General features: G+C 54.1%; 1 protein-coding gene across 1 annotated transcript in view; it reads right to left on the bottom strand.

Moving 5' to 3' along the window:
- STK32B (serine/threonine kinase 32B) overlaps positions 1 to 24,843 on the bottom strand; it is a 201,602-nt gene that overhangs the window by 112,562 nt on the left and 64,197 nt on the right. Inside the window, exon 3 of the mRNA XM_004579221.2 lies at positions 16,792 to 16,943. Coding sequence (XP_004579278.2) covers positions 16,792 to 16,943 — 152 coding nt within the window. The remainder of the gene's footprint in view (positions 1 to 16,791; positions 16,944 to 24,843) is intronic.

Raw genomic sequence — 24,843 nt, 5'->3', positions numbered from 1 at the left:
ACACACACGTCTCAGTGATCTGCTTTCTCCTTTCCAGCCTGCAATCTGCTTATGTGGCTTTATTGGCATTTTCCACTTTCATTACTGCAAATTGTTTAGGTGTGAAATGCCTTTTCCCTGCATGCCCCTAACTGGAAACCTTTTACTGCGCCTTTACCACTCAACTCAAAGATCCTCTTACGAGACTGCCTCCTCTAGCCTGTTTCCGTGCTACTTAACATCATCACACTGTCCTGGGATTTCTTGTCGATCACCACGAAAGAATTCGATCTCCTTGGGAGCTGAGACTGTGTCCTACGGGTGGACATCCTTCTGGTGTGTGTTACAGTGCCCACCCCCAAGCTGGAAAGACAAATGGCTGCAAACACAGTGAAAGCTTCAGGACCATGGATAGTTCCCTTGAGCGTTCTGGTCCTGATGGTTTTTGAGACCATATTGAGTTCATTTTTCCTTTGAACTCTTCAAGAACTCTTAAGCATCCACCAAACCTTTTAAACTGGTCATATAATTCTTATCACCAAAACAGAGTCCATTAGCTGACTTCCCAACAAAATTAAATTTCAAATTCATCTACTTCCATTTCTTTACTAGAATCACAATCCAAGGCACTGTTATCATTCCTCGGCCACCACAAAGGCCTCTCTACACAGAGCGCTGCTTTCTTACTCAGTACGCCTTCACTGTGGCAGCCACAGGCAGGTTAGCCTGGTGCGAGTCAGGATGCCATTATCCTCACGGGGAAGCACAGAATGTGCCCTCTCTCTGGGTCTGGAAGGCCCCACACCCCTTGAGAACCAGAGTGGAGCAGGTGTTTCTCCTCCACTTGGACAGATCACAAGTACTCACAGCACCCTGGAACGTGGATAACTGAGACTTGACTCATGGACACATCACATGCAGAAAGCACAACAGTAACAATGACAGCTGTCACTCTGAGCAGTAATTACAGGTGCCGGTGCTGTGATGCAACGGGCTGAGTGCCATGTGGAGTCCTGGGCCGGTGCTGTGATACAACGGGCTGAGTGCCATGTGGAGTCCTGGGCCGGTGCTGTGATACAACGGGCTGAGTGCCATGTGAAGTCATGGCTGCTCTGCTTCCAACTCAGCCCCCTGTTAATGCACCCGGGGAAGCAGCGTAAGACAGCCCAAGTACTTGGACCCATCGCCCATGTGGGAGAGCCAGATGGTGTGTCATGCTCTTGACTGTCCCCTAGCCTAGCCCCCATCATTACAGCCATTTGGTGAGTGAACCAGAAGATAGAATCTCTCTCTCTCTTTTTTTTTCTCTCTCTCTCCCCTTCTCTCTCCCTGTCTCTGTTTCTCCCCCAGTGTGACACTCTACTTTTCAAATAAACAAAACAAATATTCATTAAAAGAAGAAAACCCATCAGAAGGACTTGAGACACGGAGTTTAATCTTCAGTCTGCCATCAGCCCAGATGCCTTTGTGTCACATTTCTAAACAGGTGATCGGGCACTTTCCGTATGTCGCCACAGTGCATTCATCAACAAGACGGGACCTGTACGATCAAGTGGTTCGTGACCCAGAACCATCCCTAATTTTCTCCCAAGGCCAATGGCTTTCTTGCCTCCCCTTAAACCTTATAATGCTCCCCCCACAAACTAAAAACACAAACAAGAGCTTGTGCCTGTAATGGAAAAGTGAACATTCCAATGTGCACACTCAGTGTCTCTGGCACGTGCTCAAAGAATGTTGGCAGCAGACTGCAAGGAAAAGCCAGTCCTGGGCTGCGGCAGGAGCACAGACGGACAGAGACAAGCCTTCTCCCAGCAATCAGCAGGGTCTTCAGCTCCTCCCATCTTTCCTGTAACTACGAGGATGGTGCGACGGTGCTGTGAGGTCAGACAAACAGAGCAGAAGAGCCAAAGGGAAAACTCAGCAACAGAACCTCAGAGAAGAAGGAATTAAAAATGATGGGTGAGAAGCCCAGCTTCCAACCATACTTCCTGGATTGAGAAGGTTTGCTCAAAGCAGACATAGAGTAACTCAGTCCTGGAAAAACTTGCCTTTATCAAAACAGCATCACAAAGGGTCATTTCAAGCTACAGATGACAGGAAGACACCTCTCCTCCCACATCCATGGTTGCAAAGAGCCAGTGGCAGGGGTGGAAACGGGAGAGCTGCTAACCGGAGCCGGACAAGGCTATGTCGTCCACCTGCCAGCAGACCCAGGCCGTGTGCCCACCACGCTGGTGAGCAGCAGTAAACACGCTGCCTGCCTCACTCCAGGATTTATTTCTCACCACAAGCACTGAGTCTCAATCGGAGCAGGTGGGATGGAAGGGCCATCACTTCTCCCCAGAGTCCGGTCCCAACAAAGGAAGTTTGGATTTGACCCTGGAAGCCTCCGTGTAAATGCGACTTGATCACACTTCAACTTCATGAAGTTCAGCCCTGCAGCCACAGGAGGACAGGCAGCAGGAGACAAGGATGGCAGCAAAGAAGAGGCTGGCTGGCTCCTGCCACAGCCCAGGACAGGGGGACGGCCCAGGACAGGGGATGGCAGCAAAGAAGAGGCTGGCCAGCTCCTGCCGCAGCCCAGGACAGCGGACAGCAGGCCAGCGCCATCAGGGTCTACTCCTGTGTGGCACGGGGTGGTGGGGGACGCAGGAGCAGGAAGCAGGAGTGAGCCCTGCAATGAAAGGGCAAAGAAATGGATGTGCAGAGTCTCAGAGAGAAGGGCCAGTTCCTACCAGCTTCTTGAAACCACATGCACACACACCAGACACACACTAACACACCATCACACACACATACTATATGCACCCTCACACACACCCTCAAATACACACCCTCACACTACATACACCCTCACACTACACACACCATCACACACTACATATGCCACACAAGCACTATCACACACATCCCCACATGACATACACCATATCATATACACATACCACACACACCACAAACTATATACACACCAGACACATCAAACACACACTACATGCTATATGTACCACCATACACACATACCACACATGCTATATACACCATCATGCATACACACCACACACACTACATACAGAACTATACAGATGCCACACACAAACTATACATGCTATCATACAGCACTACACCCATCACATACATGTATCATGCATATCTTGCATGTACACACATCATATACACAACACAATCACATACCACACACACTGAGTGCTAAGGCCACTGCAAACAGGGACTCAAAGCCAGGTCTGGAGCAGGGACCTAGGGCCCTGGGATCAGGCACCAGGCTCTCACATCATGGCCAAAGCTATTCTGGAAGCAACTGGGCGACCTTCTGCCAGCTGGCTGGTGTGAAGAGCGAATGCTGGCACAGCTGCGAGGTGCAGGAAGGGGCTCACCTCCTGCAGCACACAGGGGCGCTTGCTCTGCTTCCTCTCTCCGCTGCTGTCCCTCCCCGCCTCTTCCTTCACACGGTCTCCACCCCTTGGTCACATAGCAGGCCTCACTATGAGTGACAGCGCAGCGTAAAGGCAGGCAGGAAGATCAACGCAGACTAGGAACGCCAGAAATGACCGCAGGCATCCCAGACAAGCAAGTGCAATCCGCCCTGCAGGAAGCTTGTCACTCCTGGCTGTCACAGCCCGTGCTGGAGGAAGTCTGAGAGTGGATCGGAGTTATTCCTTTACAGGAATGAAAGGAATGGAGGAAAGGAGAGAGGGACCCTTGGCTGGGACCCGCAGGCGGGGCGGGTGGCTCCCAGGCCTGGTGCAAGGAGATCTGACCCCAGGACATGGGAGCAGGGGCAGAGAGGGCTCAGAGGACATGCAGGGGGGAGTCAGAGCCACAGTCTCTACCGGAACAGCCTCCTCCTGCTGAGCACGCTGCATATGCAGGGATGGACGGCTCTGTTCCACAGTTCCTCGTGCACCAAAGTGGGAGGCGCAAGCCTGAGCTCGCCAGCCCCACTGAGACTGAAAGCACACAGACATGCCTGAAGCTGGTCACCATCAACTGGATGCACAAGGCCACAAGGTGTGGTGTAGTGCGTAAAGCTTCTGCCTGCGGTGCCGGCATCTCATACAGGCACTAGTCCAAGTTCTGAAGTCCTGTCTGCTCCACTTTCAATCCAGCTCCTTGCTGATGAACCTCAGAAACAAAGGAAGATGATGGCCCAGGTGCGTGGGCTCCTGCTACTCAAATGGGAGACCTGGATGAATCTCCTGGCTCCTGGCTTCAGCCCAGTTCATTCCCAGCTTTGCAGTCCTCTGGGGAGTAAACTAGTGGTTGGAAGAGCTCTCGCTCTCTCTGTGTATTCCACTTTCTCCAGAACTCTGGAACTTTGCCTTTAAAACACATAAATACATTTTGAAGAAAGACATTGCATCTGACTCAACACTTTGGCTCGGACAGTAACAGGACAGGATGAGAAGACTGAAATAAACAGAGCAGAGCAGCTTGCAGGAGCCGGCAAAGGCGCAGCTGATGAAACCTGCAGGTGCGGCCCTGGCCTGCTCAGACTCCAGCATCAGGCCTCTGGTGTCTGCGCCAGTAGGCACAGGGGGCTGCTGCGGAAGGCTGTCCCACTTAATCAGCCTTAGACCCGGCTTCATGCGTGCGCTTGGCAAATGGGCCCTGGCAGCTCCCACGTCACTGTGTGCCACTTCAATTACCCAGGCCTCAGCCGGCCAGTCCCTCCATCTGCTGCGGCTGTCCCCCGCCAGGCCTCCAGCCACCACTGTTGGCAGAACACTTGCTCAGCTCTGTTAGAATCCCAAGACAGGAGAACCGCTGGGACTTCCCCGAGCCAGACCCGCCCTCAGCTTGGCCACACGGGTGGTGGCTTGGGGGAGTGGCAAGGCTCTGCACGGGTGGGCACATCGAGGCTGTTTCCGCTAAGACACGTGTACAGGAAGTCAGAGCCTGCCCTGTTGGCAGGATACACAGGAAGACTTGACCCACGTCAGGATGAGAATCCCTAACTTGGGGCCACACAGAGAGTTGGACTTTTTTTTCCTTTGCTGGGCACCATGACGTGGGAAGATGTCACAATGACCCATGACTAACTCTATCATTCTCATTAACTGGAGGAGGAAATTGCAAAAGGGACACTCTGGACAAAGCCACTGGTTCTGACCTGCTATGCTGAGATCGAGAGCCCCACTGAAACATCACGGAGGTGCCAGTCCCACAGCCCTGCCCATTGGCTGAACTGGGCTGGGTCACCTGGTGCGAAGAGATAGTCAAGGAGCCCAGAGTGAAGTCACTTAATTCTCTGTTCTGGAACCTACTTCTATCCTTGCATCTCAGTCTCTCTGAAGGAGACAAGGAGGTGGGAGGAAGCAGAAAGAGTTCTACCAATGCTCCATCAATGGAATGCTCCCCAAATCCCACTGCAGAGGTGGTGGGCAATGACCTAACTCAGTGCTCCCCAGGGCAAGCTAGTCCAAATTACATGAGCACAGCACCACCCACAGCACCACCCAGCGACAATGTGTCCATGGCAACAGTCTTCCTCCTTGGCATCGCCCTGCACCCCCTGCCTGACCTTGGGGAGAACAAGGAAGGTGTATCAGACATGGTCCTCCTGGGAAGCAGAACCAACAGCAGACAGGCACACCCAGATCACAGGATGCCGAGAGGGCTGGGGGAGTGCAAGAAGCCCCACCAGGCAGCCCACAGCCTGGGGACGCAGGTGAGCCAGCCTGGTCGGTCTGAAATCAGAGGCTTCAGACTCAGGGACGCCCCCTGGAGGACAGAAGGTGAAGTCTTTCTTTCTCCTTGGGAACTCCATGCAGATCCTCCAGGGATGGCTGGGAGCCTATTCCCCTAGGCAACAATATATCTTCTTGGACAAGTTCACGATGCAAACATTCACCCCCTCCGGAATCTCCCTCACAGGCACGCCCAGACACAATTCACTAGCCACCTGGGCATCCCTTGGTGCAGCCAGGTCTACACATAAAATACACCATCATGCAGGGCATAGAAGGAGCCCGAGAGCCCTTGACCTGCCCGCCACAGCCATCCGGGGTCCTCAGGAGAGGATGAAGCAGCACAGCCCAGGACTGTGATGTGCTCAGAAACTGGGAGACACAGATTCCTGTCCTGCATCTCCCGCTGCTGTGTTCTGCGGCTTCGGACACACCACTCCCCGCACCTGCGGGCCTCCCCTCTGCGCATGCACATGGATCGCACGCTCAGCACAACGCCCCTCCAGGGGATGATGGGGAGGGGAGGAGTCTTGCCAGTGAACCTATGGCACTCGTCCAGCCCAGACTGCACTCACTCTGTCCTTCCCCAGACTCTAAGAGTAGGGTACACTGACGGGGTGGGGGAGCAGGGGTCCAGGTGACAACCCCATCACCACTACCAAAAGGAACATTTGCTAAAGCAAAAGATACCATGCCCACACAAAGGCAGAATGACCTGTCCTGCTGTCCAGGCCGCCAGAAACCACAGGGCTTGGGAGTCCCAGGGTCAGGGGCTCACCAGCCTGGCAAACAGGGGCAGGTGTGCAAGGATACAGGTGTCTCCTACAAGCAACCAGACCTACATTGCCGGGAGGAAAGCCCTACGCTCCCCACCCAGGGTGCTGCTGGGAGCACTGTTGAGAACCCCTCCTCCAGGCTGGACTGGCTTCATGCTGCAAAGCACGGAGCATTTTCCTGCAGGTTCTTCCTTTACATATAGGGTTCCACATGCAGGGAGCATCTCCACGTCCCCGGCCACCTTGTGGCTGTGCAGCGGCTCAGCACCTCAGCAGGTGTCCTTCTGGCTGCATCTGGGTTACCAGGAACTGTCTGGGCAGGAACACTCAGGTAAGTTATACCCTGGCTGTAGCTGTGCCCAAGGCATGGGCCCCTGCCACTCTTCTGAGCTTGTACAAGCTCCCATTCAGGATTGAGCCACTGCTTAAGGCAGAATCGTGTGAAGAAGCATGGGGGTTTGCAGTACACCCCTAAAGCAGTGGCTCCCCACATGCCAGGGGATCCCTAGGGACCTGTCCCCCTGCCAAGCGGGCAGCAGGGCCAAGACCCCTTCTATTCCACAGTGGAGGCTGTGAAAGTCAGACTTGCTTTTTTCCCTGTGTGTCACAACCAGCCCACAAATGGCTCCTACTGGTTCAGAGTACCAACATGCAGCACAGAATGATGACAAAATAGAAAGAGACGTTTCAGACCATGGAATTAGAAAGTCAAGGAGAAAGAGGAACAGAGAAGCAGACCCACGGCAGAGCTGCCAGCGATCATGGTGAGATTCTCCGCGGAGGCCACTGTTGTTCCACGACACACGTGGAAAATCGAGGATCCCCACTCTGTAGCTGACACAGTCCCTGAGATGCCGCAGAACAGGATACGGCAGCTGGGAAGCTGCCTGCCTGACCACCAGGTCTCTGCGCCAACAGCACCAGGTGGTCAGCTTGGAGCTTCCTTGCAGACCCAGGGAAGAGTGTACACAGCCAGATGTACTCCTCATCAAAAAAAAAAAAAAAAAAAAAAAGGTAGAACCGCAGGGAGAGTGGACTGGGAATTAACCAAACACTGATCAAAGAAAGCAGCGTGTCTTAGCTGGAATCTGGACATCTTCCTAGAGAAGTTGGTGAGGATTTGTGGGCTGACGAGGAGCTTGACACCTGGGCAGGGGTGGCAGGAGTCCAGGAGCCTGGCACCAGAAAATTCCAGACCTAGGCAAGTGCGAGCAACCACCTGGTGCTGGGAGCTTCCAGGAGCCAGGGTGGTGCAACGTCACATTAAATGAGTTGATTTAATAAGCCTTTACAAGTAGGAAAACACACACACACACACACACACACAAACCAAAACAAAAAAAAACAAAGAGGGCAGAGGGAAGCTCAACTTGAAAAGTAGGATGAAACCCTATTGCGAGGCACTCCACTCAGTTTGGAAAACATGGTCACTTCAAGCAGTAGCAGCCAGGATGTGCCCAGGGCTGATTTACAAGGGAGGTAGACGGCAGACACCATTCTAAACCACACAAAACTCCAATAGGTTTACAAAAATCCAGGAGCTCCCGGTCACACAGCAACAAAGATAGGCTAATCTAGTCACTGAAAGCAGGTCCCCAGGGCATCTCTCCTGGCCACACCTGATTAGCCTGGTGTGCGTTCCACACACGCTGGAACACACAGAATCACCCTGCCACGGTTACTTAGAGACAAACAACAACCCCGCTGCCTCTGGGAAGGCAATCCTCATCTCACCAGCCCACCCTGCAGCCGGTCATCTGGAGGCTGAGCGCAGCCCACGCCCCCGATCTGCCTCCCAATATCCCGCAGCTGGGTCCTCCCTGAGATCAGCATGCACACAAGGAACCTGCACCCAGCTGCCACTGCCAACTCATCAGACATCCCATTACTCCCAGTATAGACCCCAGGGTGTAGGCAAAGCAGAGACTGCTGAGCAGGCTAGGCTGATTTTCCCTGTCAGTGCATGGCATGTGAATGCACGTAATCAGGAGGAAAGACCAGTCCGCCATGTGCAAAATCAACCCTGTGTGCAGCAGGCTTTGATGTCAGCCAGCCACCCTACGATATCGGCCGCTGTGTCTCCCAAACAGCCTGGGTCCCCTGAATGTGCAGCGAAGACCCTAATACTGCTGCCTCCCTCCTCTTCTAGGCTGCGTCTTGAGGACGGAGGACGTCACTCCCCTGCAGGATCAGGATGAGATCTGGACCATGTGCAAAAAAAGAGGCTAATGGTTTGCCTTCTCCCTGTCTTCCTGGATGCCAACCCAATGCTGGCTTAGAAGGTGTTTTCTGAACTAACTGCCAACAACTTCTGGAGAGATTTCCACAATTCATTCCCTAAACCAAAGACACTCAAACGTCACGCCCTGCCATCTTTCCCTGCCCCCACTGGCGAATTCACAGTCCACGGGGAGAAGGTGGCAAGAGAAGTGTTCTGTCCGGGGGCTTGGTGCAGTGTCACTGTGCTTCAATGCCAGAGCACTGTCTGGTGTTCGGCGATGGATGCTCTGCACAAATAACCAGTTCGGCAGTCTTCAGACTACAGCTTCACCTTCCAGAGATCTGGGGCAGTTCCTCCCTCGGGGAGACACAGGAAGCAGCCAGCGGAGGGGGCAGCTTGGATGATATGAGGCAGCATATGGCAAGGCAGGGGGAGGAAACTGACACACAGAAGGGCTCCATTAAACTTTGACATCATCATCATCCAAGCAACACAATCAGAAAACCAGCACTCACTCCACACACAACACAGTAGGACTCATCTCAGGGACAGAGTACTGCGGGTAAAGTTAACACTGAGCTAACCACAGTTTAACAGCAAGAAAACCAAGGCCCACCATCTGGTCTGGTGGGCTGTCTCTGCCTGCAGCAACATGCCATGAGTGCTTATTCAAGTCCTGGCGCCTCCAGTTCTGACCCAGCTCCCTGCTTTTGTGCCTGGAAAGACAACTGAGGATGGTCTACGTGCTTGGGTCCCCGCCACCCAAGTGGGAGAGCCAGATGGTGTTCCTGGCTCCTGGCTCAGGGCTGGCCCATCAACCCACAGTTGCCACAGTAAGACCAAGAGGACCAGTCAGACACGGCATCAGCCTAAAGAGTGGGCTCCAGCCCACCACGTGGTTCCACAGCTGGGCGCCAGGCCACAAAGAAAGCATGAGCTCTGTAGCCATAGCCAGATCCCTCTGCAGCCTCTGCCACACCCACCACACCTCACTCCTTCTTGATCCACTGGCTCCTGGAGGAACTGGTCTGTGAATCTTGGTTGGGCCTGACTCTTGGGGCCAGGGATTTCAAGGTTTGGACAGAAGCAGTGTGACCAGGGTGTCAGGGGGCGGGGAGGACCATGCCTGCATAGCACTGAGCCGGCTGTGGCATCCAGACCATCACCAGCGAGGGCGGCATGTGGCTGCCTGGGGAGTGGCCAACGGGCTCAGCTGGCCGTGGGGTTGATTCCTACATTGCATTCCCCACATCCATTCCTACTTCTGTTTTCCCACTGAATGATGTAGCTTCCCTTGTTTTTTTTTTTTTTTTAAGTCTGTTAGTAATACTATGTAAGTTTAGACAGAAAAGTGTCTAGTAGGAATAAAAGGGCAGGAGGCAGTGGGCAGTGAGAGGGTTTGGTCCAGTTCATGACATCAACTGTCCCTGAAGGGGGTGGGCTGTATGTTACAGGTGCCTTTAAAGTGACATCAGATACAAGCAAGGTAGTCACTTGCCCCTGGTCCAACAGCATTTCCATCCTGCTTAAATGAAGGAGAAACCATCCTGGTTTGATGCTAACCTATCTTTAACATCCTCCTTATCAGTCTCCATGTTGGACAACAAAAGACCTGGTCCCTGGCTCCGACCCCTGGCAGGCAGCAATGTGTTGCAAGAATTCAGTGTTCTGTGTGAGTTTCATGGTATTTGTAGAATTGTTTCTACTTAAGGCATCCTATAGGTGTTATGGCACAGCAAGCAAAGCTTCTACCTGCAACTCCAACATCCCAGCATCCCAGTGTTCCGGCTGCTCACTTCTGATCCTTCCCCTGGCTGATGACCTGGGAAAGCAGTGGAAAATGGCTGAAGTGCCTGGACCTTTGCCACCTACATGGGAGAGAAAAATGAAGCTCCTGGCTCCTGGCCTCAGCACGACTCAGTGCTGGTTCATCTGTGGAATGAAACAGTGAATGGAAGAGCTCTGTCTCTCCCTCTCTCTAACTCTGATTTTTAAGATCAGTTGATGGATCTTTGGGAAAGAAAAAAGAAACCACGGTTTTGTTCACAAGTGGCGACACAAAGTTTTAAAAGTAAAGTTCATTTAAATAAAAAGTTAGGCTGGCATAAACATGCCAAGTCTGTAACTGTGTGGGTGGTTCTCTGATAGCAAGGTGGAGTCAGTGTGGCCAAGTGAGAGGGCTGTGACACCGGACCATTCAGCTCCCATCTCCAGGATGCTTTGGCAATGGTTACCACCTGCCAGTGGGCAGTCACACGGCAGCGTCCAGTCTCAAACAGGTCTCGGGGGTGGCAGGTGCAGCGGGAGGAGGACATGAAGGTAGAAGGGAGGGGACAAGTACACATCCGATGGAGATATATTCTGTTCAAGCCTTCATCTCTTCCACAGGGCGAGGAAACAGCTGCCTCTCCGAGAACACACTAGAAAATCAGAGGCACGTGCTCTGCCATTGAAGAATGTCCTCCCACTGTGGATCGTGGGCCGCATAACTAAGAGGGGAACGTAGAAGGATTCCCGAGCTCAAGAAGCACACAGCACACAGCTCACTTGCTCTGGCACTGGCATCCATGGGTTCCACACGGCTCATCACAGGCATCACGGGCCACTTGTATGAAGTGTGTGGGGATGGGTGGAGGGCAAGGCCCCTGCCTGCAAGCACCTCATAACCCACAGCCAAGCAACACCACATCCCTTCCAACCACCCATTCCTCCTAAGCTCCTAAGCTCCTCCAACCAAGTGGGTCCCAAGCCAGGACTCAACATGCAGTGGTCAGTTCGATGTGATGAGGCATGCTGCGAAGAGCCTACAGGGGCCAGGGGCTTCAGGTCCTGCAAACACACTCTACCACTGAGAGTGTCCTGCGGCCCTGCAGTCTCCAGCCAAGGAGCAGGCAGTCTAACGGCCCCATGGCCCAGCCAAGCATGCAGGTGCAGACAAGCAGGAAAGCCCAAGGCGGGCTCCGACATTCTCTAGTAGTTTTCCACAACATTCACCTGTTGGTGAGAAAGGTGTGTTCTAGACGTGTGAGTTTTGGGGCCAGTCTGGCTGGAGGTAGATCCCAGCTCTGCCCCTATGAACATGAGCCCTGTGCCTCAGTTTCCCCACCTTCCCCTAGAGACCTGCTCTGAGCACAGGGTGTTCTGGATCCAGAAGGTAAAGGGCAGTTCCTCCCCACTCACCTATTCTACAGGGGACAGCACAATCCTCCTCGCCCCAGGCATTCAACGTCTCCATGTACTCTCATGGGTGCACCTGCTGGAATTCTGGACTCCACCCACAGTCACAATAATTGGTATCTCTTTTTTGCCCCCAGACTGCACAAGTGGACACTCCCCAAAGAGAGGGCCGGATCTCTGGCACTGCTTAAACCACCAGCTCTTAGGATAGGCAGAATGAATGAACTCGTGGCCCCTGAGGCAGTGTGGGTTCATGGTATGCAGCCTGCAGGACAACGGTGGCCAAATGCAGCATGAGCCCAGTCATAGAGCATAGGCCACCCTTCTGCCAGGTGCACCCTGCACAGAAACAAAGACGCAGCACAGAACAAACCACGGGATGCCCGTGATGCCCCAGCACAGTGTCAGGTACGCAGCAGGTGCTTAACAAGCATCAGCTGCGAGATGAGCCACACCAGTCACGCATCACCATATGGAGCATTGCTTCGGGTCCCTCACCCCACTCCCTGGCTGAGAGCAAGAGGTCTGGTGGAATCATCATTGCTTTGGCAACACAGGCACAGAAAGCACTGTGTGTACTGGTTCAGAGGAATACAGCGTCCGGCAAAGAACAAACAAGTGGCCATCTCCTCCTTCAATCCACTCATTCAACACGTGCTTCCTGAGCCTCTGAGTAGCAGACTGGGTTCAGAGAGCTGTGGAGAGTGGTGACAATGCAGCAAGCATGTGTATGAAGTAGCAATGAGACTCCACCACAAGCCTGCCAGCATGCCCCAAGTCCACGCCAACAGCAGCGTGTTGTGATGGAAATGGTGGCTCGCGGCTGCTGGGTAGCCATCCAGGGATGCAGCCACAGTGGAAACCAGCTCCTTCCAAAGCCCAAGACACTTGCAAGGTGTGCCCCACACAACACTGTGGGGAGCGGGGTGCTGAAGCCACTCCCCAGAATAGGAAAGCTGGAATAGGAGGGGCCGCCCCAAGATGGCAGCTGGCCCAGGGCCAGGAGGCAGAGCTGGTCTCGCCAGCAGGTAAACAGGAAGTCACAGGGATAGGCTAATGCCCTCGCTGTGATTACTGGCCTATCACGTAGCGCCAAGTGGACACACGGGGAGAAGTGATTGGACAAGAATGATATAAAAGTAGCCAGACAGAAACTGGGACAGATGACAGGGGACTGGGACGACGGACGACGGACTGGGACGACAGACGGACGGACTGGGATGGAGGGACAGAAGACGGGACGAGGGAGGAGGACGGCGGGAGGAAGGGTGCCGGAGAGAAAGTAGAAAAGAGGGATACAGACAGAAGCAGTAAACAAGAACAGAGAAATGCAGCCGAAAGTACGGGAAGAAATATGGGAAGAAGGGTGGCGGAAAGAGGGCTGGAGAAGCAGCAGAGGAAAGCTTAGACCAATGGGGACAGCGGAGCGGAAATAAGGATTTAAACTCAGCCGCTTTTGGTAGTGAGGGGTTTGGTTGCGGTTCCGGCATTTCCCGGACCCTCAGAGTATGCCTCGTCTTTTTAGTATCGCTGCTGGCCAGCAACACAACATAGGTGACTGAAACCTCAGAGAGCGAAACTACAGATCAGAGAGACACTACCTTGGATGACATTCTATAGTATACCAACTTTGTACGGACATGGGGCTGCTAATGGCTGCCGGCAGAAAGCAGGCCTGTGAGCTGCCTGGGCTTTGAGATTTCTCCGCTCTCACGAGCAATTCTGGGCAAGAAACCGCCCAGCAAACTCACCGTGTGTGATTCACATGTCACATGTCACACTTTCTCGGAGGGCAGCACAATCACGCACATCTCTCCCCAGACTTCAGTTCCCTCAGGGCTTCCCTCTAGCGGGACACACTTGAATTGAACATCATAAATCAAGAGAGGAATCAGTGGAAACTGAGGCTTGCAGAGAAGGGCTCACCTGCCACATGGACCTGGATACAATGTCCGTGCTTCCTTTGCATGGGAAAGCCCTGCTCACCTCCAGCCTGGCCCACCACTGACTCATCCTTATGCTTTGTCAAGCTCGGCTCTGGCCTCACTCAGAGAAGTTGGGTTGGGAAGCTGGTGGACTTGGGTCTAGCAGGGGAGTGCCCGGGCTGGTTCCCAGCAGCTCCCAGCATTGATTAATAAAGCTTCCCAAATCACACAAGGCGGTGCAAACCCCACTGTTCATCTGATGCCAGCCCTGTGGGGAGTGGGGGCAGGGGTGGGCATCCACACCTTCAAAGTCCACAAGTGCTACATGCCAAGGCTGGGCCCCAGTCCCCACACCTGACAGGCTGCAGCACTCAACACTGTCTCCCATGAGCTCTGTCATCTTGCATAAATACTTTAACCCCTGCTCCTCGGCCTCTCCACTGTGAACTGGGGCCAAGGGCATCCACCCGGAAAGACACTGCTGACACCTGCTGAGATAAAATCAGACATGAGTGGTATGCGGCGGGCGATCCCCTGTGGAACAAACAAGGTGCCAGCCACAGATAATCAGAGAAATGGGCACAAGAAGATCTTGTGTTTTTTGGCAAAAGGTGGGGGAAAGCAGAGCATCCCAACATGGGGATTCGTGTAGACACACCCCAGTGCCTCCCCAACAGACTGCTGGCTTCCCCCGCTCCCCGGCTGGTCCAGGAGCTGTCCAGCACCCCAGGATCAGGCACCACGTGCCCTCCAGAGCCCTGCTTGCATACAGTTGGCCTCTGCTACTCACACAGACAGCTCTTTCTGCAAAACAGTGCTGGCTCAGTGGTGGGTGTCGCCTGGCACTTCTGGAGCCCACACTTTCTGCTCCCTTCTTAGTGACAAACTCTCTGGGAGCCGCTCTGGGAATCTCTTCAAACCACAAGATGAAGTCCTGCTAGTTAGTGGCTAACACTCAAAGAAACTTGTCCCCTCTTGTACTTGTCCTGCCAAAGATGTTCCTGCAGGTCAAGAGTGTCCCAGGAGGCAGTGGGCACTGCAGATCTTGCTAACCGGAGCAGCTGCTGGAGCTCAAGCAAGGAGGAAGACTCATGCCTGTGTGCCTGGGACATGGAAAGCCGTGGCCTGACCGCGGACATGTGTGGGGTTTGAGGCCTGTGCGTCTCTGTGCTCTATCCCAGGATACTACAGGAGGAAGGGAAGGGAGCAGGAGAGCATGCATGGCTGTCAGCATGGGGAACATCTCCCCCTGGGAGGCTCTGCAAAGCTGAGAGCAACTGTCTTGCTTGTTGTTTCTGGCCACCACCAAGCTCCAGCCCTGGCAGGCGGATCACAGGCCTCTCAACAACATGGAATGAGTTCACTGATAGACCCCAAGATCCTTGCATGCATCTGGGGTTCTTCCCATAGAGGAATGAGAAAGGCAAGCAGGTGAGTGGAACCTAGCTGGGTTGTGCCGTCTTGACACTCAGAGAACAGCATCGTTCATTATGCGGCACCTGGAAGTCCTGAGGACTCGAGAGAGGAGAGAAGTCCCAGACTGTGAGCTCCAAGGGGACGGAGCCAGGCCCACTCCTCATCCCTGCAGCCCTGGAACAGAGGACAGAGCCTGGCTCCCAGGAAAAGCCAATGAGTGTTTGTGTAAGAAACGGGTATTGGTGAGGAGGTGAACCTGTGGGCCATGAGGCTGGGACAGTTCAGGTTCAAGTCCTGCCTCTCCCACTTTCCAGCTATGTAACTCAGCTGTCCTGTGGGTAAAATGGGTCTAATGCTAAGAGGAGAGTGTGGTACCACTAGCTACACGGGACGCATGTCAAAGGCCCGTTAAAGGTTGAGTCATTCCCCTTCAGAAGTGAAAACATTCAGTGCCAGCAGACAGGGCCTCAGGTGGAGCCATGATTCAGTCACGGCCAAGAGCCGTGCTGGCGGCTGGGAGGTGAGTGCGGGGGGAGCCAGCCCCGGCTGCTCCCTCCTGTTCCATGTTTCCATCTGCAGTTGCCCTTGTATCATTTCTGCTCCTGAGCCCCAGGTGGGACCTCCTTCCTGCCCCTCCTCCGCCCTGGCAGGAAGGGGCCTGATACAGCTCGCAGCCCATGACCTTCAGCCTCTGCGAAGCTGTCGCGCTGGCTGGAGTGGAGCTACCCAGGGTCACCATGAGCCAGAGAGCCAAGTCGCTGTGATTCTCAGCTTGGTAGAAAGGTCAAGAACTGCCCTATCGCGCTTCGGCCAACTCAGATGGCTCTCCCTCTAGTAAGGTTAACCCTGACCCACACAGCAGCTATCCCACTCAGCACTGGCCCTTTAACCAACAGCACAAAGGGTACAATCCACCACCCACTCACCTATCATCTCCTTTACCCATCACCATCATCCACCTGTCTTCTGCTTCCATCCTCACTTAGCATCCGTCTACTGTACATTCACACAACAATGACACTTCCCAAAGGTCATGGAAAATGGAGTTAAGAGGCAAGCTTATTTGGATACACAGAAATCTGAACTCCTCAGTTCGACCCTTTAGTACGTTAGGGTTACCAAGTGTGTCTGTCACTCCTTTGTTGTGTCTCAAAGACCATGAGCAGAACATTAGAGAGCAGAGCCTAAGAGGGGGTACCTTGAGGTGACTCCCCTCCACACAGCATGAACACATCACATAACATTAACACATGCCACATAGCACAAGTACATGTCACACTGCATGCACACACATCATACACCATGAATACAGCACACAGCACTACCAGGCATCAGAGCCATGAACATAGCACCCCACACACCGTGACCAGTGCTGGGGCAAGCCTCGGAGCCCCAAGGGCGCCACTCACCACAGGTTGACCAGGAAGGGGTGTTCACAGCACCCCACACACCGTGACCAGTGCTGGGGCAAGCCTCGGAGCCCCAAGGGCGCCACTCACCACAGGTTTACCAGGAAGGGGTGCTCACAGCACCCCACACACCGTGACCAGTGCTGGGGCAAGCCTCGGAGCCCCAAGGGTGCCACTCACCACAGGTTGACCAGGAAGGGGTGCTCCAGCCCCTGCATGATCTGCAGCTCCCGGAAGACATTGTGCACCTCTCCCCGCTCGATGCACTGCTGCTTGTTCATGTACTTCATGGCGTACATCTTCTTGGTGTCCCGCTTCTGCACGATGCACACCTGCCAACAGTCACAGGGGACAGCTATCAGGCCAGGGAAGTGGAGAGGAGGGGCAAGGAGGGGCGAGCCAGCTCCCCACGCACATCCACTCCAGGCTCTGAAAACATGCCCACCCTGCCTAAACCTTGAGACGGCCTGTACCCCTCCCACACATTCACTAAAGGGAGGAGCTGGACGGGTGTCTCATGTCTCCACCGAGCTCATGCGTCAAGTGCCGGAGAGGGGAGCTGCAGATGTGGGAGATGCAACAGGTAGGCTTGCCCTCGGGGATCTCACTGCATGCATGCACACAGCTGGTCAGTTCTCGGGGGCCCTGGCTGGTTCTCAGGGGCCCTGGTTGGTTCTCAGTGGATCCTGACCGTTTCTCACAGGACCCTGATCAGTTCTCGGGGACCCTGGTCAGTACTCTGGTACCGTGGTGGGTTCTCAGGGACCCTGGGCAGTTCCCATCACGGTCATTACCAGACAGTGAGTCCAGGCTCCATCTTTTGGGCCAGCCAGCTCTGGAGTGCCACTGCACAGGCATTGCAGGCTGCCTGGTGCCACCTGAGTCCTCTGGAGTCAACGAGGCACCTGATGTACATGTTCTGCACAGAATCGTGAGCCAAACACACCTGCTTCCCTCATCCAGTGCTCCAGCTCCAGCCTCGTGTTACAATAAGGAGACAGCTCACACATCCCCTGGCACTGCTGGGAGCTGCATCCAGTATCTCCGAGGCGGGGCTGTCACAGTTCCCATCCCCACAGGCGAAGGCACATCCTGAGTTAGGAAATCCTGCCCCTGCCACCAGCAGGGGCCCCACCTGTCCTGTGTGGGGTGTCCAAGCTCACACACTGGAACCTGCTGCTTCATGCCTGGCCCCATGACCTCCTGGCCCCGAGTCCCAAGGTCAAGTCCATCCAGAGCTAGATCCCAGCCAGGTGCCAGAAACAGCCCCAGGCACCTCCGTGTTTATCACAGTGGGGGAAGCTATGCTCCAAGTCCGGTGACAACCTCGTGCCTGAGGAACCTGCTGCCGTCACAGATGCCCTCTGGCCTGGGTGCACCTGCGCAGGACTTCCGGCCACCTGTGTCCACCAGCCCATGCGCCCAGGCAGGGAACCCCCAGAGACAAATTAGGAGAAGGCATCTAAGATGCTCCAAGGCGCTGTGCCTTTGCCTCTGGGGAAATCAGAGTTAATGAGGTGAGAAGGAGCAATTGGCCAAGGCCAGCAAGGGGCTGAAAGGCCCCTACCAAGCACCATTCCTTTTAGCCTCATTCAATTAGGACGAATGCAATCCAGTCATTACAAGGTCTGGGGAACCTAGCAATCCGTGCCAGGCAGCATGCAGCTCTGCTTGCCCAGCACAGAGTGGGCAGAGACCTTTGGGAATGGGTCCCGGCTGCACAGAAGGCATGTGGGCTCAGGCTGCACACGGGCCTGACTGTACTGTGACTGAGAATTCCACGCATGCCCAGAGGTCCAGGGGAGCCCCAGACATTTGATTTCCTAAACACTCCCCAGGGAAGGGTCCTGTGCAGTCCTGGCTGAGCACTCCTTGATTGAAATTTTCCAGAAAGCTGGCCTGCTTCTTCCATGGTGACCTCCATTGTTAGGGCTGTACTCCTTGCAGGTGGCCCCAGGCATCCCTGGCTCCCGGAGGGTGGAGGGTCACAGCCAGGGAAGCCAGCCCTGGGCTGAGGACCACAAGGGTGAGAAGGCGCCAGCTGCCCTCTGGAGCCAGCCTCACTGACTCTGCCTCCCCCAGCATCAGGGTGGGGCTGGCTGCCCTCTTCTCCCATCCCTGTGTCCCACAGGGGAGGGGCAGGTTCAGCAAGTGAATTGTCAGCTGTCACATGACATTAAAAATCACAGGAACAGGACGTAAAAACCGACCAATTGGAGAATGAGCAGAAGGTAAATCAGGGTGAGCTATGGTTACTCAAGTGAGTGATGGTACTGGCTGCCACTGCTCAGGTCATTAGGAAAATATAAAGCTCTGAGCTACCTCCCATACCTCCTCCTACTCTCCAGGAAGGCCTCAGGGGTCCATGGGGATGGGCACTTGCAGCCAAGGTGTGTGTTACCTGGAGCTTTCCAGGGAGAGCCTAAAACAAAATGCCAGGAGCTACAGCAGCCCCCTGCAACCATGAGGACAAGAGGATCTTGGAGGTGCTAAACCTGCTATCATGGGAACCTCTACCTGGAGATTTCTTACCATACAAGGAAAGTGAACCCTGCTTTGGTTAAGCCCCCTTAAGGCAGATTTTCTGTTCTCTGCCACTGAGCTCATCCCAACTAATGAATAAACCATGAGATGATTTCCCAGCACAACAATCCCATGGACACTCTGACGGATGGTGGAGTGATCAAAGTTGACTTTGGAATGGGCATGGGCCTAACAGTTAAGACACCAGTGGTGACGCCCACATCCCATGGAGTCTTGGCTTTATGTCCCAGCTTGGCCCCTAACTCCTGCTTCCCCTGGCATGCGCCTCCCACTAACCTCCCAGCAGGCAGTCATGGTTGAGTTCCTGCCATGCACACGGGGCATCTGGGCTAGGCCCCTGGCTTCCAGCTTGGGCCTGGTCTAGCCCCAGCCCTTGAGGGTCCTTGTTCGTCCTCTCTCTCCCTCCTTCCATCCCTCCCTATCTCCCTCTCCTTGAAGGGACTTGGAAAACAGTAGGCTCCTGATGCATATTGTCACTGAATGAGTGAGTGAATGGGTCAGTGATTACTACTTAGAAGGGCACTGCTACAGGACAGGTGAGGGTATGCGACCAAGGGACCCCAGGAGAGAGATCTGAGTCCCCCACATGGGTGCAGGCACCCAAGGACTTGGGCCACCTTCCACTGCTTTCCCGGTGCAGTAGCAGGGAGCTGGATTAGAAGTGGAGCAGTCCATTAGCACTCAGGGGCAGCTTAATCTGCTGCCCATAGAGCTGGCCCTGTCCCATGGGCCCCAGCTCTCACTATAGCCATCCCCAGGAGCCCGTCAATTCCTTCCAAGGGTGCCACAAACCAACACGACCTAATTACTAGGAACTGAATAAATATTTCATTAAAGAGAAACAGAATCCATCTTTCATGAGCACATTCCATGAGCCATGGAGGCTCCTGGTGAAAGGGTCATCTTGGAGAATTTGAGAAATGAGGGTCACAGGGGAAGAGGAGCAAGCGTGAGGCTCTAGGAAGTCAGGGTCACATGCCTGGCAGGGCCAGAGCCAGAGCTGGCTGGCTAGCTGTCAGCGGCACGCAGGCATTCGAGCTGCTCCTCCAAGAAGTCACCTGCACTCCAGGTCCTCCTCACAGCAGATACAGTGCGTCAGTCGCCACGGGCCCTGCTGCTCATGTAGCTGCCGACTCAGCGCCCAGCACCTGCTGCTTCCTTTCTCTATGTGCTCCTAACCCACATCTTCACACGACCTGCTTCCCTCACCTCCAACAAGGAGACCCCTCTGAGGTTCTGCAGAGTTGCTGGAGAGCTCCTGCTTACTATCTGTCTCCATGTGTTTCCCCATCCCCTGGCCAGCCCCCTCCCCATCCCACCCTACCACCAGCTCTGTGGTATGCAGGGCTTGGTGGTCCAGGGACCTGATGCCAGGACAGGACAGCTGACCACGGCACTGACCGCCTGGTCCAAGCTCCTGCCGGACATCCTGCCATCCCGCAGCAACTTCCAGCATCAAACAGATTTTTAAAGGGGAAAAACAAACTGCCCCTCGGAAATGCCTCCAAACATGCTGGCGGATCTGTCAGACTGAATCCTTGTTTAATTCCTAAATGTATCTGTGGCAGTCTGGGGACTAAATGAGTTAGTGTGCCATTAACCAAATATTGTGTTTTCCACTCGGTGAGTTCGCATGCAGCCGTAAAGACCTGCAAATGCGGAAAGAGACGGCAAACAATCTGGCTGGCTAATGGATGACATCGTCGCATAATAAGGCACTGTGTGCAGCCATCGGTGAACAGCCCTTCATCAATTTTATCCAGAATCTTCCTCTGAGAGACCTAAAGAGCTCTTATCCTCCAGCTCCGGGCCACTGGCTGCAGTTTCATGTGCAGACTGCCTCCAGCTATTCCATGAATTTTAATTAACTCCATGTTTATTCCGTTCTAACCCTGCAGCTCCTGATGCCCGCCCGGGGCCCACCTGCCAAACCACATCAGGCACTTGAAAAGCTCGCGCCTCCGGGAGTGCTCCCCAAGGACTTCTCCTCCTTCCCAGGAAGGTAATTAAGCCCTGTGGATTCCTGGGTTAGTTGGTGTGGAGCATCTCGCCTGGTCACCAAGAGGAGCCTCGCCAGTAGGCCTGACTCGCTGCTGGTTAACGGTCAGGTTCTACACCTCCTCATTACTGCCACAGTCACTCATGTGTGTACATGATGGACAAGCATGGGTTATAGGCATCCCAGAAATGTCTGCGGATCTCCCTACATATGTATGTGCACAAATACAGCTACAGATGACACGTGATGTGTGGGATGTGGGTGTGTGTGTATGTGTGTGTGTGTGTAAATGCCATGCAGGGGCCTATGTCACATGCTTGTATATGCATGCACATTTGTGTCTGCTGCTTAGTAGACATGTATTATTTTTGGATATATGCATATAGGAGGCATAAAAAGAAACTTCAAAAGTGAATAAAATAATTAGAAGATGCTAGTTTTTGCCAAACATTTGAAATCCATGCATAGTGTTTTCATTATGGATATTTTCCATTCAATGAAAGGCAGATTCTTACAGAGAGAGAAGGAGACAGGGAGAGAGCTCTTCCATCTGCTGGTTCATGCCCTAGATAGCCACAATGACCAGAGCTATGCTAATATGAAGCCAGAAGCCAGGAGCCTCTTCCAGGTTGCCCAAGTGGGTACAGGGTCCCAAGGCCTTGGGATGTCCTCTGCTGCTTTCCTAGATCACAAGCAGGGACATGGATCGGAAGTGGGGCAGACGGGACATGTATTGGCACCCATAAGGGATGCTGCAACTTGCAGGTGGAGGATTAATGTGCTAAATCACTACACTAGCGCAGCATTAACTTTTTGAAAATATTTGCTAAAAAACGAATTATTAATTCCACTTTCCTTGAGATTTTGAAGTATGTTCATACATGTATGACTGTATCTATGTCAATACTGTCTGTAGCTGCTAGGTATGAACACTGCTGTACAGGTGTCTGTTTACACTGCCTGGTGAACCTGCATATACAGATTGCACGCGCAGTGCAATGCAGGTGTTTCAGCTTCCGTATGCCTACACTGGCTTGTGAGGGTGCAAGCCTATTGCTACAGTGCAGATAACAGTATGCGGTCTCCCAAAGCCCCCGTGCTGACCACTGGATCCCAGAGCCTGAGGGTAATGGATTTAGGATGGTACTTCATCTAAACTTGGTGTCTGCAGGTGGAGCCTTGGAAAGCGCAGAGGTTAAATTTGCTGGGGTCCAACCCTGTTGATGGGATCTCCATAGGGAGAGGAGGCCACCCGGGTGAGTGAACTCACTCTCTGCTCCCAGCCCTGCACTCTCCGCTCCCCGTCCTCCTGCAGTCTCTGCTCCCTGTCCTCCTGCACTCTCTGCTCCCCGTCCTCCTGCACTCTCTACTCCCTGTCCTCCCTCTCCTGCACTCTCTACTCCCCGTCCTCCTGCAGTCTCTGCTCCCCGTCCTCCTGCAGTCTCCGCTCCGGGTCCTCCTGCACTCTCCACTCCCCGTCCTCCTGCACTCTCCACTCCCCGTCCTCCTGCACTCTCCACTCCCCGTCCTCCTGCACTCTCTGCTCCCCGTCCTCCTGCACTCTCTGCTCCCCGTCCTCCTGCAGTCTCTGCTCCCTGTCCTCCTGCACTCTCCGCTCTCCGTCCTCCTGCACTCTCTGCTCCCCGTCCTCCTGCACTCTCTGCTCCCTGTCCTCCCTCTCCTGCACTCGCTCCTTCCTCTCTGTCCTGCACTCTCTTTGCACTCCTTGGATATGAATCCAAGGGGTCACATCTGGGACTGGGATCCTCCAGCAGCAGAAACTGAATACATCTTCTTTTCCTTGGTTTGGCAAGGAAAAACTGGTGGGCATACATGCAGACCTCCTGACTGGTGGGCACGGAGGACACAGAGCTTGTCTTGGAAAACGCACAACCAAGAGGACACGTGAGCGAGCTCATCAGCACCCCAGGTGGTGCTGGGAAGAAAAGGGGAGGCAGGTGGACATTCCAGGTTGGCCCTGTGAGGGGCATCTGACCGAAGCCCCCTAGGGAAGGAGCAAGCCTTGCAGAGACCAGGGGAGAGAAAGCAGGAAGTGCCAAGTCTGTGAGTTAGAGATCAGTTTCAGCACTGCCAGGAGATTAGTAGGAATGGAGTTTGACCAGCAAGAAGATACGGGCACAGAAATTGGAAAAACAGGCATAAGCAAGATGGCACCACCTTGCAAACTGGCACAGATACATGGCACCCACAGACCATGAAGGAAGCCGCTGGACACCAGAAGGACTGTGTGGTCCACCTGATGCACTTTCCTGGCTGGCATCAGACAGAAGCCTCTTCCCTCCCTCCCACAGTCTGTCTCCCCTCTCCTACCCACCCATTCACCAAGCCAGCGCCTGCTGAGCCTTTACCGCACACCCAGCACTGACTTCCAAGCTGATGAGACTAAGCAAAGGCTGTGACCCAGACCAGTCTCTCCACCTGAAGGTGGAGGCAAGGCAAGCCAGCAACCTGAGAACGGTGGCTGGCCCAGCTGTGTGGGAGACAGGTGAAGGCAACGCTAAGAGAACCAGAGGCAGGAAGGGTCTGGGGGTCAGGCCAGCAGGTGTTCACCCAACCCGGCACCATGGGCACAGGCTCCTCTCTGTCTAGACCCCATCAGGTTGCCAAGGGAAATATTAGCAAGGCTGACCTCAAATGAAAGATACTGCAAAGATTCCATTAGGGGGCCATCCTGTGGCAGAGCAGATTAAACCATTCCCCCGTATGGGCATCCTATGGGCAGCTCAAATCCCAGCTACTGTTTCTGATCCAGCTTCCTGCTAATGCACCTGTGAAAGCATCAGAAGATGACCCCATTGCTGGAGCCCCTGCACCCACACGGGAGACCTGGACGGAGTTCCTGGCTCCTGACCTGCCCAGTTGAAGCTGCTGTGGCCACTGGGGGAAAGCTTCCAGCAGATGAACGATCTCTCTCAACCTCCTCTCTATCACTCTGCCTTTCAAATAAACAAGTATTTTTCTTAAAAATGCCACCATATTTCAGGTGTAATGCTGGGAGCTACATATTCATAGCCACTTATTTTTTCATGAAAACTTGAAGTTCATGGGAGCTATTCTTATTTTGCAGATAAGGAACAAGCATTGCTGCAGAAGCTCCCCAGCCAGGTTCAAGTTCTCAGGACAGAAGCTGCAGGGTTAGACCTCAGACCCACCTGTTCCTTTTAAGAGCTCAAGCTCTCCTGTCCATGCTCTATCAGTTCCAAAGCCCACACTCAGCACAGCTGGCCGCTGCTGCTCCTATGCTGGAAGTGTCTGGAAGTACATCCCAGGCTGCAGCAGGGGCCTTCCCTAGGCCTTGGTGCCCCCCTGTGAAGTGGGAAGAACAACACCTGGCACTCTGGGCTCCTGGCATGGTCACTTCCAGCTTCTGAGGAGTCAGAACCCTGTGCTGCCAACATGGAAGCCCAACAAGAACTCACACAGGCAGGAGAGGCCAGCGAGGACAGTGGCCAGCTCAGGGAACCGGAAGCACCAGAAGGCAGAGATGCTGCTATGCCCCCAGGCCCCACCCCAGTCACTTCCCTATGCCACTGCTCATCATGAAGGCCCAGAGGCTCTGCTGCTGTACACTGAACAAGCCAGGAGGGCAAGAGGGGTCCTGTGCACACAGTGGGGTGGGGGTCCTGTGCACACTGTAGCTGACCGCTTAGTGCTGCCTCCTGGCCATT

The sequence above is a fragment of the Ochotona princeps genome, chromosome 11 (assembly GCF_030435755.1).
Source record: "Ochotona princeps isolate mOchPri1 chromosome 11, mOchPri1.hap1, whole genome shotgun sequence".
NCBI classification, from domain to species: domain Eukaryota; kingdom Metazoa; phylum Chordata; class Mammalia; order Lagomorpha; family Ochotonidae; genus Ochotona; species Ochotona princeps.
This window is presented reverse-complemented; position numbering and strand designations above follow the sequence as displayed.